Source organism: Abramis brama (genome assembly GCF_963993115.1).
Source record: "Abramis brama genome assembly, chromosome: 2".
Classification (NCBI taxonomy): domain Eukaryota; kingdom Metazoa; phylum Chordata; class Actinopteri; order Cypriniformes; family Leuciscidae; genus Abramis; species Abramis brama.
The window spans coordinates 36,170,091-36,188,232 of NC_139964.1; the positions used below are offsets into that span (position 1 = coordinate 36,170,091).

The 18,142-nt window shown below is 40.4% G+C and overlaps 2 protein-coding genes across 4 annotated transcripts; both read right to left on the reverse strand.

The window, feature by feature from the left end:
• Positions 1–1,540: 1,540 nt before the first annotated feature.
• cpz (carboxypeptidase Z) lies at positions 1,541–14,044 on the reverse strand. 2 transcript variants are annotated; one of them, XM_084095506.1, is made up of 11 exons: positions 13,779–14,044; positions 13,093–13,122; positions 12,043–12,417; positions 11,731–11,946; positions 10,856–11,091; positions 9,913–10,074; positions 9,454–9,615; positions 9,231–9,366; positions 8,818–8,957; positions 3,411–3,510; positions 1,541–3,278 (listed from the first exon to the last, which is right to left on the reverse strand). In XM_084095506.1, the coding sequence occupies exons 1-11, from the start codon at positions 13,918–13,920 to the stop codon at positions 2,932–2,934; spliced, it is 2,046 nt and encodes a 681-aa protein (XP_083951632.1). In that variant the 5' UTR covers positions 13,921–14,044; the 3' UTR covers positions 1,541–2,931. The 2 variants fall into 2 exon arrangements, with proteins under 2 accessions (XP_083951632.1, XP_083951633.1); XM_084095507.1 differs by having other exon boundaries at positions 10,895–11,091; positions 13,779–14,030.
• Positions 14,045–14,303: 259 nt separating this feature from the next.
• Positions 14,304–17,320, reverse strand: gpr78a (G protein-coupled receptor 78a). Of its 2 annotated transcripts, XM_084106681.1 has the most exons (4): positions 16,315–17,150; positions 16,115–16,228; positions 15,606–15,658; positions 14,933–15,508 (listed from the first exon to the last, which is right to left on the reverse strand). In XM_084106681.1, the coding sequence occupies exons 1-4, from the start codon at positions 16,983–16,985 to the stop codon at positions 15,417–15,419; spliced, it is 930 nt and encodes a 309-aa protein (XP_083962807.1). In that variant the 5' UTR covers positions 16,986–17,150; the 3' UTR covers positions 14,933–15,416. The 2 variants fall into 2 exon arrangements, with proteins under 2 accessions (XP_083962808.1, XP_083962807.1); XM_084106682.1 differs by having other exon boundaries at positions 14,304–15,658; positions 16,315–17,320.
• Between the last annotated feature and the right edge of the window lie 822 nt (positions 17,321–18,142).

Here is an 18,142-nt window from a genome sequence, read left to right on the forward strand (position 1 = left end):
TAGTGCAGAACTTGACAAGGCCGTGTGAAAAGGCACTTACAGCGGCGCCTTTGTTGTGATACTTTGACCCCACTCTGCTTATTCTTCAGGCTAATGTGTCAAAATGATTTGCTGCAATGAAGACAACCAGTGTGATATGCATCTGGGGCACTTACAGAAGCGAGTTATGATGTTTGCTGCATGTAAATTCCATCAGCATGTGTTTGGAGCTTGTGAATGCAGTCGTATTACAGGCCATTAGAGACTTTCTTCACAAAGCCACTGGGACAGACACCTGCTCAACTGTAAAGAATACTGCTGCAGCTGCGGTGTTATGACATCAATTGTAATTTACGATAGGCTATGCTGACAGCAAATTATATTGCCTTATACTGTGCTCTCAACATGTCTTATTTGGTGTTCAGAATAATATTCTGCAATAACACTGAGATAATATACTGTAGCCATTAAAACTGAGTATGCTTCATGGGTGCATTACTATTACATCTTTAAATTGAATGTGACACTGGATTAACCCCTGCCACCAGTTCATTTATGGGTCAGTTGTAAAGTGGTTTGAAGCCAAATGGAGAGTTGTTGTGCTAAATCTGAGCTAACGTTGCTGACACATTGAGACAGGACTGATGCACAATAACCATTTCCTTGGATTTCCTCTTGGATTTTACACAACAACCAGGTTCAAGAGCAAACTCAAAACAGAAATTTAAGTAACATAAATAAATATCCTCTTATATTACGGTAATACGATGACATGTTCTATCTATCTATCTATCTATCTATCTATCTATCTATCTATCTATCTATCTATCTATCTATCTATCTCTCTCTCTCTCTCTCTCTCTCTCTCTCTCTATTTATTTATTTATTTATTTATTTATTTATTTATTTATTTATTTATTTATTTATGTATGTATTTATTTATTTATTTATTTATTTATTTATTTATTTACATACATACTCTGAATACTCTGTTCTGTAGGCTCGATTTCCTATCAATCAACCCCAAGGATCAAAATCCTAATATATTTATTATATATTTTCTATTTCCATTGTTAAAAAAAAAAAAAAAAAAAAAAAAGTATGTACCTAAAGTTAGTTAGATAGAGCTGATTCGTCATTATATAGACTTTGTTGCCATCTAGTGGTTCAAGAAAGCACTGTAGCCTCCTAACTGCATAAAGCATTTGTACCAAGATTTTGCATATTACTAAACCTTTATAAAAAGATTGACAATAGGGGGGAAAAGAATATTATAACAGAACAAAATTATGCTGTATATACCCTACATTGTATGAACTACATCAATGTTTTAATGGTATTCCTTGACTTGCACAATTTAAAATGAATAGTTTACTGAAAATGAAAATGTACTCACCATCATGACATGAATTAAACAATTTTGTAAGACTATGCCTTTAAGGAACTCTCTTTTTATCAGCTTATTGTGGTCCATTAGGAATCCTCATTTAAATATTTAAGATAATCCAACTCTAATGTACATCGAATTGTAGAATGAAAAAATAATAATAATAATCAGAAATTGCACTGAAGTTTGTTTTTATTTATCTTGCACACCTGATGTTCAGTCCATGTCCATTGTTTTTTATTTTTTTATTTGTTTATGGCTAATTAAAACAGTACATTTAACACTTTAATGACAGCCTCAAAAGTCATACACTGAACATCCTGTGCTAATGAACATCATAATGTGCTAGAAAAAGATGAATATACAATATATGCCCTGATAACAGATAACACACTGCAAAAGCCACAGCAATGCTATCATTTACTATATGCAATGCTATCCATCCCATTTCTAGCTGCCAAACTTTATCAGAATAAGCTGTTTATAGCTGCATTTAGGGAATTTGATCTAGTGCTGAACAAAAAATCAAAGAAAAAATCAAAGCAAAATAATACTTCCTCTTAGTTTTAAAGGTGAATTCTGTTGACGCCAGTCTGATATACTCGGTCAAGAGTTTGGAATAATTAAGATATTTTTGTTATGTTTTTGAAAGAAGTGCTCTTATGCTCACCAAGTCTGCGTTTATGTGATCAAAAAGTCTGTAAAACTGTCATATTGTGAAATGTTATTACAAATTAAAATAACTATTTTAATATATGTTTAAATGCAATTTAATCCAGTCTTCTTCCAGTATTCACTGTCACGTGAACCTTCATAAATCATTCTAATATATTGATTTGGTGCTCAAGAAACATTTCTTATTATTATCAGTGTTAAAAACAGTTTTTGATGCATTAAGTTTTATGGAAATTGTTATACACTACCATTCAAAAGTTTGGGGAAGGTAAGAAAAAAAGTACTTTTATTCAGCAAGGATGCATTAAACTTATCAAAAGTAACAGAAAAGACATTTATAATGTTACAAAAGATTTATATTTCAAATAAATGCTGTTCTTTTTAACTTTTATTAATCAAAGAATCCTGAAAATGTATCACGGTTTCCACAAAAATATTAAACAACAAAAAAATGTTTCCAACATTGACAATAATAAGAAGAACTATTATTAATAACTAAGCACCAAAAAAAAAATCAGCAAATTAGAATAATTTCTGAAGGATCATGTGACACATTATTAAAAAATATTAAAATATAAAACTATTGTTTTAGATTGTAATAATTTCACAGTATTAATGTTTTAACTATTTGTAACTCTTTTATTTTTGATCAAATAAATGCAGCCTTAGTGAGCATAAGAGATTTATTTCAAAAACATAAAAAAAAAAAAATCATAATTATTCCAAAGTTTGACTTTTTAAGAAGATAGGCAATTTACCAAAGAAGCAATGCTTCACTATTCCCAGTGGTTAGCTGCACATCTATAGCATGTGGTTAATGCCACCATCGTGATGGTTTGGGTGCAAAAAGTTAGGGATCAGGTTGCTCTCCAAGGGTGTCCTGGGGGTCCCTAGTAGTTCCGCAGGAGCCAGGTAGGCGCAGATATGCCTAACTGGCTGAAATAAGCCCACCACCAGGGCTTCTCAGTTCTCTCCTCCCCGTTCTCTCCCAGCTCCCGCTGGCTGTACTGCTCAAACTGATTATAGGGGTCAAAACGCTCATAGTTGTCCAGCTCAGGGATGTTAAAGTAGTCAAGAGAGGAATCTCGTGGGACCTTCTTCAGCACAAAGTCCACTCTGCCAACCTTCATGTTCTTTGGCAGGTTAAGGCGCTTAGATACTTTAGAGTAGCCAGAGGCAGCTGCAGTCACAATGTGAACACCTGGATTCAACAATCTCCAGTAATCACCATCCTCAGCTGTAGAGAGACAGAGGCTACATCAACACTCATTTACAACTGCATTATTCATTTCAGGTCAATGCAAAGGAACACAAGAGGTTTGTAAAAGTGTGTTGAAGGTTGCATTATGACTTTACTATAAATTGTTACCTGTTGTGATATCATGTCGCATCCCCCTAACAGATATTGTTGCTCCTTTGATGCCATTTCCATGTTCATCCTTTACAATGCCCTTTATACCTCTGTGGACCTGCAAGTAACAGCTCAGGATGATGAAGTTGCTATTTACCTCATTTGGTGCCATATAGCCAATTAAAATAATCCTTTCTCTCAAATATAGATACTAGTGTAGTTAGAAGAGATCAGGGCCTATAGCCCCATATATTTCATTGTTTTTCCCAATAGCCCCATTTATTTCATTGTTTTTCTAAGTGTTCCAGGTCTTGTTCTTTCTTTTATGTGTGCACTGCAACAATTGATCTAAATAATTTAAACAATTTTTACCACAAAAAAAAAGGTATCAAAACAGTCATCCTCTCTTATGAGATTGGACTAGTCCAGTGTGTTGCTGCATTTTGGGGCAATGTTCATTCATTTAATTTGTTAGATACTGTTAAAAAGTTTGAGAAAGTTGAGGAATATGAAAAAATATGAAGGATAAATTATACAATATAAACATTTCCTAACATTGATTTAACCAATTACATAAAGGAATAAGGTGGAAAAAAATAACTAGATATGACCATACCTCTAATTGATGGCATTAAGAATTACAAAAAAAAATGTTTGTATTACAAGATTTCGGAAATGTTATGTTTAAAGGAATAGTTCACCCAAAAATTAAAATTAGCCCATGATTTACTCACCCTGAAGCCATCCTAGGTGTATATGACATTCTTTTTTCAGACGAATACAATCAGAGTTATATTAAAAATTGTCCTGTTTCTCGCTAGGAGTGTAACTACAACGAGCCAATTGCACATTAGCTTGCAATCATTTGCAGCAGCTGCTCTGCCACACAGCGTGGGTATATAATGAATAGCAGGTGCGATTGCACTTCAGCTTTTCGCTTCAGAGCCGAGGTTCCTTAACTCCCCCGTATCCCAGACCGGCCTCTTCGACGACGCGGTCGAGAACTTCGCCCAGCAGTTCTCGGCTGTACAGAAGCAGACTGAGGCCATCAAACACATCCTGCCTCGGCGGTCAGCTGCTGCTTCCATCCATCCGCCACCCTTAGCACCTCAGTCTGCTCGTTGCCGAGGGCGTCCTCCTGCATCAGCCCTTGCTCCCACGCCGCAGCAGCAACCTCCACCTAAGCGGCGTTGGGGAGCCAACCGCAGGCAGGCCGCCCAGCACGTCCAGGTCCCCGCCAAGAGGGGCGGCAAAGGCAAGAGGCCCTAGGACGGGCAACCCAGAGATGGAGGGGACTGCTCTTCAGGAGATGGTGACCGCACCACTTCCTCCCCTGGAAGAGGGCCGGGTGGAAAATTGTATGTTTAATTTTGTTTGTGTTCCGCTGCTGGCCTCAAAACCAACGGTACCCAAATTTTCAAAAAAAGAACAGTTTCTTCCATCTCTGGGTCCGAAGAGAATACGGAGAGTGAGAGAAGAAAAACCTCACCACTCTCATCCTCCTCTTCTATTCTATCGCTGCGCAGCAGCGCACAGTTCAAGAATGCAACCAAGCCTTCTCCTGCACCCCCTGTCCTGTGGAACCAGGTAAGTGTTGCACAGCACACCCCGCTACTGCTCGCCTTGCAAAGAGAGCCCCCTGAACCTCGGTGCCCCTCTGTGGGTACGCCTAGTTGCGGAGGCGACCCTTGTTCCCATGAGAGAACAGGGCGTTTGCATCCTCAACTATCTCGACGACTGACTCATACTGGCACACTCTTGAGATCAGTTATGCGAACACAGGGACCTGGTGCTCAGTCACCTCAGCCAGTTGGGTCTTCAGGTCAACTGGGAAAAGAGCAAACTCTACCCCGTTCAGAGGATCTCTTTTCTCGCGCCTTACAGAGGAACGTGCTCGGTCGGCGCTGAACTGCTTGAATACGTTCAAAGGCAGGACGGCGGTCCCACTGAAATTTTTTCAGAGGCTCCTGGGGCATATGGCAGTGGTAGCACAGCCTGGGTTGCTCTATATGAGACCACTTCAGCACTGGCTTCATGGCCGAGTCCCAAGATGGGCGTGGCAACGCGGCACTCACCTGGTGATAATCACACCGGCGTGCCGCCAGACCTTCAGCCCGTGGTCAGACACCTTGTTTCTGCGGGCAGGAGTGCCCTTGGAACAGGTGTCTAGCTGTGGTGTGGTGCTGTGGTGTTCACAGATGCCTTTGTCACTGGCTGGGGTGCCACATAAAATGGGCATGCAGTGTCAGGGGTGTGGACGGGCCCTCAACTGCATTGGCACATCAACTGCCTCGAGTTGCTGGCAGTACGTCTCGCTCTGAGCCGCTTAAAGTGGCCACTGCAGGGCAGGGACATACTGCTCCGTGCAGACAACACTGTGACTGTTGCGTACATTAACCGGCAAGGTGATATACGCTCCCGTTGCATGTCGCAAATCGCCCGCCATCTCCTCCTCTGGAGTCAGAAGCATCTGAGCTCGATTCGGGCCATTCATGTCCCCGGTGTGCTCAACCATGTGGCCGATGAGCTTTCATGAGCTGCGCTCCTTGGAGAGTTCAGCTGATTTTGGGAGAGTTCGGGGAGGCTCAGGTAGACCTGTTTGTCTCTCCAAAGACCTCCCACTGCCAGATGTTTTACTCCACAGATGCACTGGCACACAGCTGGCCCCGGGGCCTACGCAAATGCGCATTTCTCCCAGTGAGCCTACTTGCACAAATCCTGTGCAAAGTCAGGGAGGATGAGGAGCAGGTCCTGCTGGTGGCTCCCTATTGGCCCACCTGGACCTGGTTCCCGGAACTCATGCTCCTCGTGACAGCCCCTCCTTGGCCCATTCCTCAGAGGAAGGGCGCAGAGGTTCTAGGTGACTTGCCCCCAGAGGTACTTTACACCATTGCTATGGCGCGAGGGTCCATGCTTTCCTTCCTGCAGCAAGGGTTGGAGAAAGGGCTGTCTCCCTCCACCCTCAAAGTACATGCTGCCGCTATTTCAGCATATCACGACCACATAGATGACAAATCAGTGGGGAAGCACAACCTGGTCATCAGGTTCCTTAGGGGGGCGAGACGGTTAAATTCTCCTCGACAGTCAGCAGACTTAAAGCTTCTGTCCATGAAGACTTTGCTGCTGGTTGCATTGGCCTCAATCAAGAGGGTAGGGGACCTGCAGGCATTTTCTGTCAGCAAATCGTGCCTAGAGTTCGGGCCGGGTGACAACCACATGGTACTGAGACCCCGGCCTGGCCCAAGGTTCCTACCACTTCCTTCAGGGACCAGGTGGTGAACCGGCAAGCACAGCCCCTGGAGGAGGCAGACCCATCAGCGGCTTTGCTTTGTCTCGTCCGCGCTCTGCGACTGTACGTGGACAGAACTCAGAGCCTCAGGACCTCAGACCAGCTCTTTGTTTGTTACGGAGGCCAGCAGAAGGGAAAGGCTGTCTCTAAGCAGAGGTTGGCCCACTGGATAGTGGATGCCATTGCCTTGGCTTATCAAGCACAAGGCATGCCCTGCCTGCTCAGGTTGAGTGCTCACTTCACGAGAGGCGTTGCATCCTCCTTGGAGCTGGCGCCTTGCTAAAAAAAAAATCTGTAGAGCTGCGGGCTGGGTGACACCTAACATGTTTGCTAGGATTTATAGCCTATGTATAGAGTCGGTCTCCTCCCATGTTCTCACCTTAAACGGGTAGAAGCAATGAGAGGCCCGGCTCAATGCACCCTATAGTGCGCTATATTGCTCCAGAGTGAAAAACCTGTCAAGTGCCCCACCACCCTATGGGGCCGGACATAGTGGAGCGTCCGGCGCCAGGCTTTTATCCCGCTGAATCCTTGAGAACCGGGTCTAGGCTGGGTGCCATATGTGCGACCCTTTGGGGTTCTCATATGTGTATTCTCCTCGGTTGCTCCTAAACTGAAGACCGTGTCTTTCCCTTGAGCTAAGTCACTCCAGTATTTCATATGCAGTACAACCTACGGGTTAGTCCATATGTATATCTCCACATAACTCCTTTGGGAAAGAATGTGGCTTCCGCAGCGTTCTCCGTCATGTGGAAAGGGCACGCTTTCCCAGTGTAATCCAATAGTCTCACTGTATGGGTTACCACGAAACAACAGTGATAGATAATCTCTGTGTAAGCCCTCTCCTATTGTCCTTCCAGGCAAGAAGGGGCAGGAGGCTTGCACAGGGCACTGAAAGGGGGTAGCAGCTGTGGCGCTTTGGTATGGATTCCTATTACTCAGTCCGACATCCGTCGAGAGTGACCGACTGATAGGGAATGTCTCGGTTACATATAGTGACCCTCGTTCCACGAAGGAGGGAACGGAGACGTACGCACCCTCGCCACAGCTCCTGTACCCCGCTGCGTGGCCGGGTCAACTGCTTGGCTCCTCAGTGAAAAACTGAAGTGCAATCACACCTGCTGCTCATTATATACCCGCGCTGCATGGCAGAGTTATACAACCATAATGAAATGACCCTTCACAATAAATAATGCTTTACAATGAACTCTGTTAGAGAGCTACATATGGCAATTTATCTGTTCAATAAAACACCTTACTCGTCTGTTGAGTAACAAAAATGGCACGCCATCTCCACGTCACTTTTACAACATTTCAAATCCCTCAGTTCTCGCCATCTCCGAACAGTCAAGCCAATGTTGATTCTGGTATTATCACAAGCTCTGTCGCGTTCTCTTTTGTCAGCAGACTCTCCTCTGTTCTGCGTTTTTTTTTAAGACAGATGATTCCCCGGAGGTTGAAGATTTAGCTGCTCCATGTCAACCTTTCTCACTCGGTGTGACAACTAACCTATGCCACTCCGACACCATACACGCGTCAAAGTAGCTGGAGCAACTTTTCTCTATTTACAGATATGACAAGACGTGCACGTGCACGTGCAGGTGAAATATGTACACAATTTCCCACGAAAACCATCCCGTCAGGTCTAAAATATAAACACTTATAATAGGCTTACCATAGTCAGTCATGTTTTGGAAGGATTTATAATGTATAAACTCATTATTTAAATTCTGTTAATTTTGAACAAAAAAAGTTACTTAGTCTACCTTTCAAAATGCAAATAAGGCATTATTAGATCAAATATGCACTAATTTGCAGACATTTCAAGAACAGAAAATCTGAACATTGGATAAAGCCAGGTTCAAAATTCTTGTTTCATTTTGTTGAAATATTAGTGTCAAAGGTTTTTACAGAGGGGATTTTGGATATCTATTTGTATGATTCCATACATCAGAAAATACTGTCAACAGCCAGAATTAAAATTGAAAAGAAATTTAAATCAAGCACAATTTTAGCATGTGAGGAAATAAACAAACAAACAAACAAAACAAAAAAAAACAAAAAATTAAGAGTCCAGGCAGCTGCAACTTTGAAATCTATGTTTAGCTCGATGACCCAAAAGAAGAGTGAACTCACAGACTCCATGAAGCTGAGCAGTGACTCCTTATTCCTGAGCCACTCAGGGTAGAGCTCCACCTCAGAGGGGAATTTATCACAGCCCAACTCCACTGTGATCTCATAACAGTTACTGTGCAGGTAGTTAAAATCTGACATCCCTGAAACAATAACACATAGACAGACATGGGAAACAGAAAGTGTCATGTGTGGACAACATGTGGACACTGACAAAACACACACTGGATGGCAAAAAGTCCTCATGAAGTTTTTTGGGGGATTTTTTGGGGAATGTCTCACAAACTGTACAGCTAGATGGAGATTTTACACAAAATAAATGGCTTGCTCATTTTGCTCATGAATAGGTATGGCTACATATTTAACTTAATTAAGCCTCAGAGACACAATGATTATTCTTTAAGGAAAGCATTTACCTCCAGCAAAGCTATACCACAGTGCTCCATTGGTTATCCCTCCTTTATTGGCAAATGAGGCTCCACATCTCTCTGTGTCATTGTTGGACATCGTGGCATGGGAATCTGCATATATCCTAGCCAACTGCCTAAAGATCTACACACAGGAAATTACTTTGTTATGCAAAATAAGTGCGTGCAGGAGCTTCGTCTGCAACAGTTGGAGGAACATACATTTACTCACTTGTTCATCTGGTGTGGGTGAGAATATCCTTTCTTCTTGGGGGTGTCTAGAGAAGTCAAAGGGGTATGAGATGACCAGTTCTCCTCCATGCAGACTGGCAGATATAACAAAAGGATAGGATCTAATCCACTTCATTACAGCATATGTCTCTGGTGCAACTACCTAAAAGTAAATAAATAAAAAGAAATGAACACAAGATGTCCAAAATTTCATAGTTTATCTATGCTCAACACTAAACCATATTCTGTGATTTTCACTTCATAGTTTCACTGTATGAACAAGGTATTGTCACTATATTGAATCACTATATTGAACATTACTATAATACAGTACATTTATATGAAAGTAGCTTAAATATATATACAAAGATTATTCAAATATTCAAACAGAACATGAATCAAATGTATTTTTGTTATACAACTGTACATTTGATAGAGATGGGAATGCATTCACTTCTACCTTATTTAACCAGTAGGATTCAGGGATGGGGATGTGGTCACTACGGAAATGTCTGAAGCGACGCCGATTGTAGAAAATGGAGGTGAGGTCAGGGAAGTTGCGGTTGAGATCGAGATTCTGTGCGTTGGTCCGACCGCTGGTCCATCCATTGAACTCATGACCCTAAATGTTACAAATCCCACCAGTCATCAAAAAAATCATGGGCAAATTTTTAACAGGGTTTCAAAGAGAGTCACTAAATACGTAAGAACATTTGTAATACTCTTTTTCAATTTACATGTAAGACAGATTTGCTACACATCAAACTAAATTACCAATTAAGGAGTTAAACAATTTAACACATTGAATGGATCGGAAAGCCAAAACGAAAGTCAGGCATTTAAGGAAGAGGCGAAGGGTTAAAGACTGTAGACAGTGAATGAAAATGTATAAAAGGACAGAAAACATCAGAACCAGGCAAAGATACGTCTGTTAGTGTTAAATGAATAGACCAACGTGGTTTTATCCTCTTATTTAAGATTCAATTCATCGTCTTACAATTGTTTTCAACACAACACATTATATTCTTCAACATCACCCGTGGTTATCAGTAAAGAGATTTAGATGAATCTACTATTAGTTTAACAAGCTATTGTTAAAATACTGCTGTTATATGACAAAGAAAATGCGGGCAATTGTCTATTAGAGTGGTTAGTCAAGGCCTCCCTCTACCAGTTGTCCTTTTCAGTTCATAGCTGAATCACTAGACCAATTTTTGCTATGGTTTTTATTTCCTAAGCAGTGATAAACTGTGCCAACTTTAAAACACAATTATTCCACAATAGCATGGACTTCCTCCGAGGCCTGACCTGTTCTGGAGGACACTCTCTGGTGCAGGGAGTTTGGCATGGTCAGTCAGCCGACAAACAGACAGGCAGACAGACTCAGACAACAAAATATTTACTTCCTGGTAGATGTTTTCGGGGTCGTTCCTATCGGCTACCTCAGAAGCGGCAATCTCATAGCCGTCAGGATTCATGGAGGGCAGGATATGGATGCGTGTGGTGTTGATGAGGGTCTGAATTCGCTCATTGCCCAGCAGAAACTCAGAGCACAGATACTGAGCCAGGTATATCAGCAGCTGTCGGCCGAGAACCTCGTTTCCATGCATGTTCCCAATTAATTTGATCTCAGGCTCCACTATAGGGCAGTGAAGAGACAAATGGGAACAGGAATTTAATCAAAGCTTAATTCAGAATAGTATTCTAGAATAGTACTCTTGCTATTGTAGCCTATAGGCTGCCCTGATGAGCCGGCACTGTGAAACAGTTGTGCTGCTTAATGTTCTTTTGAGAATATTCAAAAGAACTACATTTCTGTCATGACAACTCTTAGAGTGTTTGGCATGGTAACGGGTATGACATTGTTGATATGTTTGGTCTTGGTCGAATAGATCTGCTACGCTGCTGTTGTGATTGCTGCTGCAGTGCAAGTACAGGACTTGCTACTGCCAATACATACACGACATGCTGTGAGCAAATAAGACATGCTGCTGCTGTACAATACAGAATACATGATGAATTACCTGTATTTATGTGTGGATGTGGACCCGTAGCAGATCAGAATGATGTGATTGCAAGCACATTTAGTTAAGGACTTATCAGCTGGCGCCATCTAGATTTTCATGACATAACTTTGTATTTTTTTTTTTTCTTTTGTAATATTATAAATGTCTTTACTGTCACTTTAGAGGCATTTAATGCATCCTTGCTGAATACAAGTATACGTTTCTTTGATTAAAAAATAAATAAATTTAACTGTTGTGTACCTCATACTCACATAGGTCATGTTGTCCAGGGTTATTAGAGAATTCAATAACCAGCAAGTCTTTTCCTTCCACACTGCGTCCAATGCTGTACGTATTTGAGATATGGGGGCATTTAGCTGCTGTCTTCTTCAGGATGCTGAACATCTGATAGTTGGAGTGGTAAGTGAACCGAAGGATAGTGGAAAGACCACCATCAGATATGTTGGCAAAGGCCACATCCTGCTTTTCTGAGGGGAGAAAGTATGTGCTTTTTCCAAAATATCATCTTTTGTTTTCAGCAGAGAAAAGGAATTCATACAGGTTAACCACTCCACAATTCTTACCTCTTAACTCTGACAATGGGTCATGACAACCCTCCTCACTGCTAACAAAGAATCGGTCGCAGTCCAAAAAGTAAGGCCATGCCATTTGGATGGCCTCAAAGGCATGGATACAGCTTTTTTTCACCATCTCACACGAGCTACGACACGGCTTCACGAGTCTGCCGTCTTGACAACGTGGAGCCAACACTGAGCAGCCCAGCAGACGGATGTCTGGAGAACACTCTCCATGCAGCAGCCCGTGGATCACGCTCAAGAGAAGGTACTCTGCACCCATCTCTAATTCCTGTCGAGAACGGTGGCCCACAATGTTGGGGAATGTGGTGTGGCTGTAGGGCACATCCTGACAGTAACCAAGCACCATCTCCATGCACTGCGCTAGAGACAGGAGAGAAAGGATCTTAATTTAGAATCAGTTTGAGGTGCATAGACGACGAATGTGTTGCAGGTGGTGTAGCACTATTTTCATTTTAATATGGAAAGTTGGAAACTAAAGTGTATAGTATCGCTCCAAGTTCTTGAAATGGAACAGTTTGTAGAATGTCATCTGCAGTGGAATGTTTTTAATACTAGATTCTGAAGGGAGGGCCTCATTAATCAAATATATGGAATGTTTTAAAGTTTCGAGAAAGAAATTCATGGCTGCTTCGCTTATTCAGCTTATTAGTGGCAGTTTAGTAATAAATACCTTCTTACAATGACAGTATGTGACACCCAGCATGACAAGACATTAATGCTTGTTAATTATTTGTTCTGATTTAAGCAAATTGAACCTTATAAGCTATCTCACAACTTTTACTAAATCACCCTAAGGCCTTTAAAGGCATATCATGTCTTTCCCTTTCTTCAGTGATGTAGACAAGCCCCATCTTGCAGTGATGTTTGGTATTCTGAGTACCTTTTCCCCCCATACCTTACAGGCTAGAGCTGTGAAACAAAAAAGTGTTTGCACTCTATTTCAGAACACCATGCAACATGATATAACACATATAACAATAGGTACATGCAGCAACCTGACTCATATGCACAATGGAATAAAATGAGTATACTTACGCCTCTCTTCTGCAGGTGTTCTGCATCTTCCTAAAAAACAATTATTCACAGAGGATGTTAAAGCCGCTGAAGTCAGTGCAAAGCCAGTCTCTGAAGGCTAGATGGCAGTAGAGTACACAGTGGAAGGAATATTGCATGACAATGTCAATCCTTCTCACACTTGGTGCTTGCATTTGTAAATGCAAAAAGTTATTTGACCTCTGAGCATTTATACTGCCAGTCAAAAGTTTGTTCACACCCTCTCATTCCTTATTATAGCTATTTACACATTTTAAATGTACATTTTAACTAACATTTTATAGCCTACTAATATTTTGCTTTTTCCCTTTACTAATAAAACAAACTATTTAAATACGTTAATTAAAAACAATTATTTATTAACAATAGTGTTGTACACTTGTGTGTGTGTGTGTATACACACACACATATATATATATATATATATATATATATATATATATATATATATATATATATATATATATATATACACACACACACAATTCATATTTGTATATATATAAAAAATAAATAAAAATAAGACCATGATAAACTAATTCAAAAGAGCATTCAGACTAGTAGTGTAGTTATATTGCCTACACGTTTCCAGTTTCCTCTCACATAAAATTGTAGTTAACTGTAGCCTACTAACATGGGTGCAACACTGAATGAATGTAAAAGGTTACCTATTGCTGCTTCTTCCGGTTCACATCGTCGTGGGACGCTCAAGCATGTCGTCAGTGCGCTTAAAAGAATTAAAACCGTGAGCATTTTGTTGTCCATAAACTGAATGATGTGGCATTCGCAGCGACGTACAAAGTTGATCATCTTCCGAAAAGTCCCGCTACCCCCATCGCTTAAGGGACAGCCTGCACGAGCACCGCTGCCAAATGATCAAATTACAGCAGCACTCCCGCGGTAGGCGGCCGCTCTTCTGCTGTGTCTGGGACCCACTGTAATTACAGTTCTTTCAGAAAGCCTGACTTCACATTTACCCTTTTTGTGGTAGGCTATAGACTTGTTTCAAAATCAATGCAGTGTTAAAGAAAAAGAAAGGGAATAAACACTTTTCTTTTCATTTTCAAGAACTTGACTGTAATCCCTGTGTGTGCTAAAATCATTTGCCTGGATATGATTCAGAAAGGCGGGTCCACCTGGCTAAATAAAGACCAACACTTATTTGTTTCAGACCAAAATCTAAGACAGCTTATAACTCAAGACCTGCAAAAAGCAGTATATCGTTTATTCACTAGTCTAGAGCTGATGTGGAGTAAAAAAAATAAAATAAAAATGGTGTAGAATTGGTAGGCTGATACATACAAGTAGGCTACCACAAAAGTTATATCTTTTGTTTTAAATTGCACATATTTTCTTGCTTGTTGTTAGTATGTCATAGGTAAAAGGAAAGAACACAAGGGTCAAAGGACAATGCATGATGGATGTATGGGAATGTATACACACCTGCACATTTCTTTATGACTTTAACTTGAATTTCTGAACATGTAAAACTCGATAACTTAATGTGTTGAATTCCATTGTTTTTAAATTTTCATTTGTTTACCAATACAGTAATTCTAAATTGCGCAATCTCCTTATAGAAATAACTCATTGTAAGCTGTGCATTTCAGTATGTCTTGATGTTATGATTGATGTTTCAAAATGTTTCTTTTTAATGTGACTTGTCCACTGTAATTTCCTTCTAAAAGACACATAACTTCTACCAGAAAAATAACAGTGGCAACCAGAGTGATGATGGCAGTTCGGTAAGGCAACAAAAGAATTATTAGAATATCAAATCAAACAGAAACAGACATTTTAAACAAATTTTCACCTTTCTAGACAACACTGGAGTGACTTTAGGACACGTTTTAATAGCCTTGTGGCCCTGCCAGAGACTGCACTTAGAAGAAAAAAGTTCTAAATATTTAATTACATGAGAGATTTAAGTTTGTATTCGTGCTATTTCATGTAGGCATATTATGAGGTAATATGTGTTGATGGATGGCGAAAAAGTAAAGTTTATCCAAATAAATATGTCATGCCATGGCAACATATATCTATACAATTCTTACTCTTCTACAATAATTTTTTTTTATTTCAGAATGTACATTATAATTCACATTAGGACTATGTTGTGAATAAAGAGTCAAATCCCAGATGAGTGTGCAAATGTTCTGATTTCAATAAAAGAAAATCCAGTGATTGGCAAAGTTTGTGGCCTCCCGAGGTTTCAAAAGACTAAGAAATTATACAGTATAAGCCATTATTTCAGAAATTATAGGCAGTTTGGTTTGGCATTTTCACCTGCTAGTGACAGTTTTCCTTCAACTTGTTAACCCTTTGTGAGCAGCATTCATTTTCCATGTCTGAGGGGCTACTGTGATCAGACAGTGTGTATGAGTCCCGTCCCCAAATCCTGTTAAACAATTCAAAAAGGGCCTTCTTATATTGTTTCCGTAAGAGGGAGTAGACGAAAGGGTCAGAGGCAGCTTTGCTGTACACCAAGCACTTACTTATGATCCCCCAATAACGGTCGATTTTTACCGAAGGAGTCAGTTCAGTCAGTCTATGAGAAAAGAAAGATATTAGGCTATTATAGAAACATTCAATATGGCACTGTATTGAGGAAATTGATGCATGACTATGCTGGAAACAATTTACAATAAACCAGTGTTCTTAGTATTTTCTAGTCTGTAGTGTGTAAGTAGGATTATTACTTAATCATATTACATAGGGCCCACATCCCAAAAAAATAAAAAACAATATCCTTTTTGTTGAGCAATAAAGGTGTAAATGTTCAATACATTATAGAAAGACATTAAGATATACAGTAGTTAACTTTCACAAATACTCTGAGAAATATTAAATGGAGTAAAAATTGTGACAACTAGCCCCGGTCTCCCCTTACTGTTTTGCATAGGCCTGTATAAGTATTGCCATTGAAGTATAGGCAATCTATTCCGTTATGTGCACATTTTTTATAATCTCCATTCTACTAAAATGTATTATCATAAAGCAATACCGTGTTATGACATAGGGGGCGAAGCACAGGACGAACGACCCGATGAATATGGAGATTTTCTTTGTGGCCCTCTGTCTCCTTTTCTTCTGCTCCAGTAAGCACCGTTGTTTCACACTAAGAAGTTTAAAAAAAATACGTCACGAATACACATGCTTATAATATGTAACAGTAACTGTTGCTATTTAATGTTTTAAATGTACCTTGGGTGAATGTCGACAAGTAGCATGATTGTCTGCACCGTTATAACGTCTATCCTCTTACAATGGAAGCGAGCAACTTGTAGTACTTTCAGGTAGGTAAAGCATAGGATGAAGAGAGAGAGAGCGAAAGTACATGTGTGGAACACTGTGGTGAACACTATGAAGTGCCCACGGCTCCCATCATCGTCTCCCAGGTGCACAGTGCATGATGCGTACGCGGGACTATAGTCCACCCACGACAGCAGGACAGCAGCCAGCGAGAACGCGAGCGAGTGAAGCCAGGCATAACTGACCATCAGCGCGGCATTCTTGAGTCTCATTTTGCTGGAATAAGTCAAAGGAAAAACCACGGCAATCCAGCGGTCTATGCTGAGAGCTGCCATGCTCAACATTGTGTTGGTAGTCAGAAAAGTATCCATAAAACTCACCGTTTGGCAAAAGTGATCGCCAAACGGCTTTTGCCGTTTTAAGACCCCAAATAGTGTAGAAGGCATGTTGAGAACGGTGATGAGGATGTTGCAGAATGAGAGGTTTATGACGAAGATCCCTGGCACCTGTGCACGAACTTGCGCGCTGCAGGTGAAACATACTAACACTAGCAAGTTCGACACGAGTGACACAACTGCAATTACAACGATGAGTAACTCCAGAAATATTTCCAATAAGTTCATGTCTCTTTCTAAAGTCAATAACTGCTGATTTGTTGCGGTGTTTTGTCCGTGATTTCCCCGTGGGTCCTCGTTGGCTCATCTTTGCTGCTTTCCATTCTGCTTTGGTAAAAATTCACTGGCGATGAGTGCTGTCCAGTGTGCTGAAGTAATCTCTGAATAACTTGATTACCATCACATCCTTTAATTAAGCTCAATCCTGTCGTCTAAATTGACTAGGTTAAACTGATCATATTTGTATGAATGTATATTAGGGAACGCAAAACAACACGTTCGAAGGTGAATTGAGTGCGCGCAGTCGGAGCGCGTGCTCGTGCGCATTGGAATTATTCTTCTCTGAGCGCTCCGGCTCACGTGCAGCCAGTTTATTGCATGTGACGTTTGCTTGATAAATATGCAGTTTTGCCAGCGGGAAAGATGGAAGAGATGGATTATTTTAAGCCTAAGGAAGCTGCAAAACTCTGTTCAAATATAAAATAGGCTAATTCATGTTATGCAGTAGCCTAAGTTTTGAGGTCTGTATTGTAACATATAAAAAAAATTGATTTCTCAGAAAAATCAGAAGCTTGATTATAGGCAGAGGTGGAAAGTAGCGAATTACATTTACTCGCGAATTATAGGCTATTCACAGCAGCACAATTGTGAGGATTCTTAACAGGCTGGAACCTAATACAATGGAAATAAAGAATTAACACAATGGAAATAGAGCTGAAGTTAGCCATTGATCAGTGAAGAATTGAAAGAATTTCTATATTCCATAGCATATAGTGCTTAACTAACTTAAATTATACATAGGTGCACAACATTTTCCATTTTCTTCTGCATTTCTTTCTTTCTTGGGAGAATAAATATGAAACGTGTATCTTTAATACGCACACACAAAATTGCTCAGCAGGTAAAGCCAGGGCTATTTTTCATCATCACTATGGCAACTTGTAAAGCATGTGATCTTTTTACATCTTTTGAGTTTTTTTTTCTTCTTTTTTTTCTTTTTTCTTTAAACACTGAGGACAATAATGAAACATGTTTGTCAGGGTAGTATTTTGAGGCGGCTGATCTGCAATGGGACTAAACACCTCTTAAGGATTTTCTTTCTGGTTGAAAATGTATGATCGAAAAGTTATTTATTGAATACTGAAAGAAAACCAATGCCTGACCCT

Bases quoted from the DNA above. Each gene is read 5' to 3' on its own strand.
- cpz (XM_084095506.1), bottom strand. From the start codon at position 13,920: ATGATCAACTTTGTACGTCGCTGCGAATGCCACATCATTCAGTTTATG. The intron at 10,075-10,855 runs GTAAATATTTTG...TGTAACATTTAG, and splicing joins CCGAAAACATCTACCAGGAA to GGTCATGAGTTCAATGGATG. The intron at 9,367-9,453 runs GTGAGTAAATGT...TCCTGTGTGTAG, and splicing joins CACCCACACCAGATGAACAA to ATCTTTAGGCAGTTGGCTAG.
- gpr78a (XM_084106682.1), bottom strand. From the start codon at position 16,985: ATGAACTTATTGGAAATATTTCTGGAGTTACTCATCGTTGTAATTGCA. The intron at 16,229-16,314 runs GTACATTTAAAA...TAAACTTCTTAG, and splicing joins CTTGTCGACATTCACCCAAG to TGTGAAACAACGGTGCTTAC. The intron at 15,659-16,114 runs GTATTGCTTTAT...CTTTTCTCATAG, and splicing joins GCCCCCTATGTCATAACACG to ACTGACTGAACTGACTCCTT.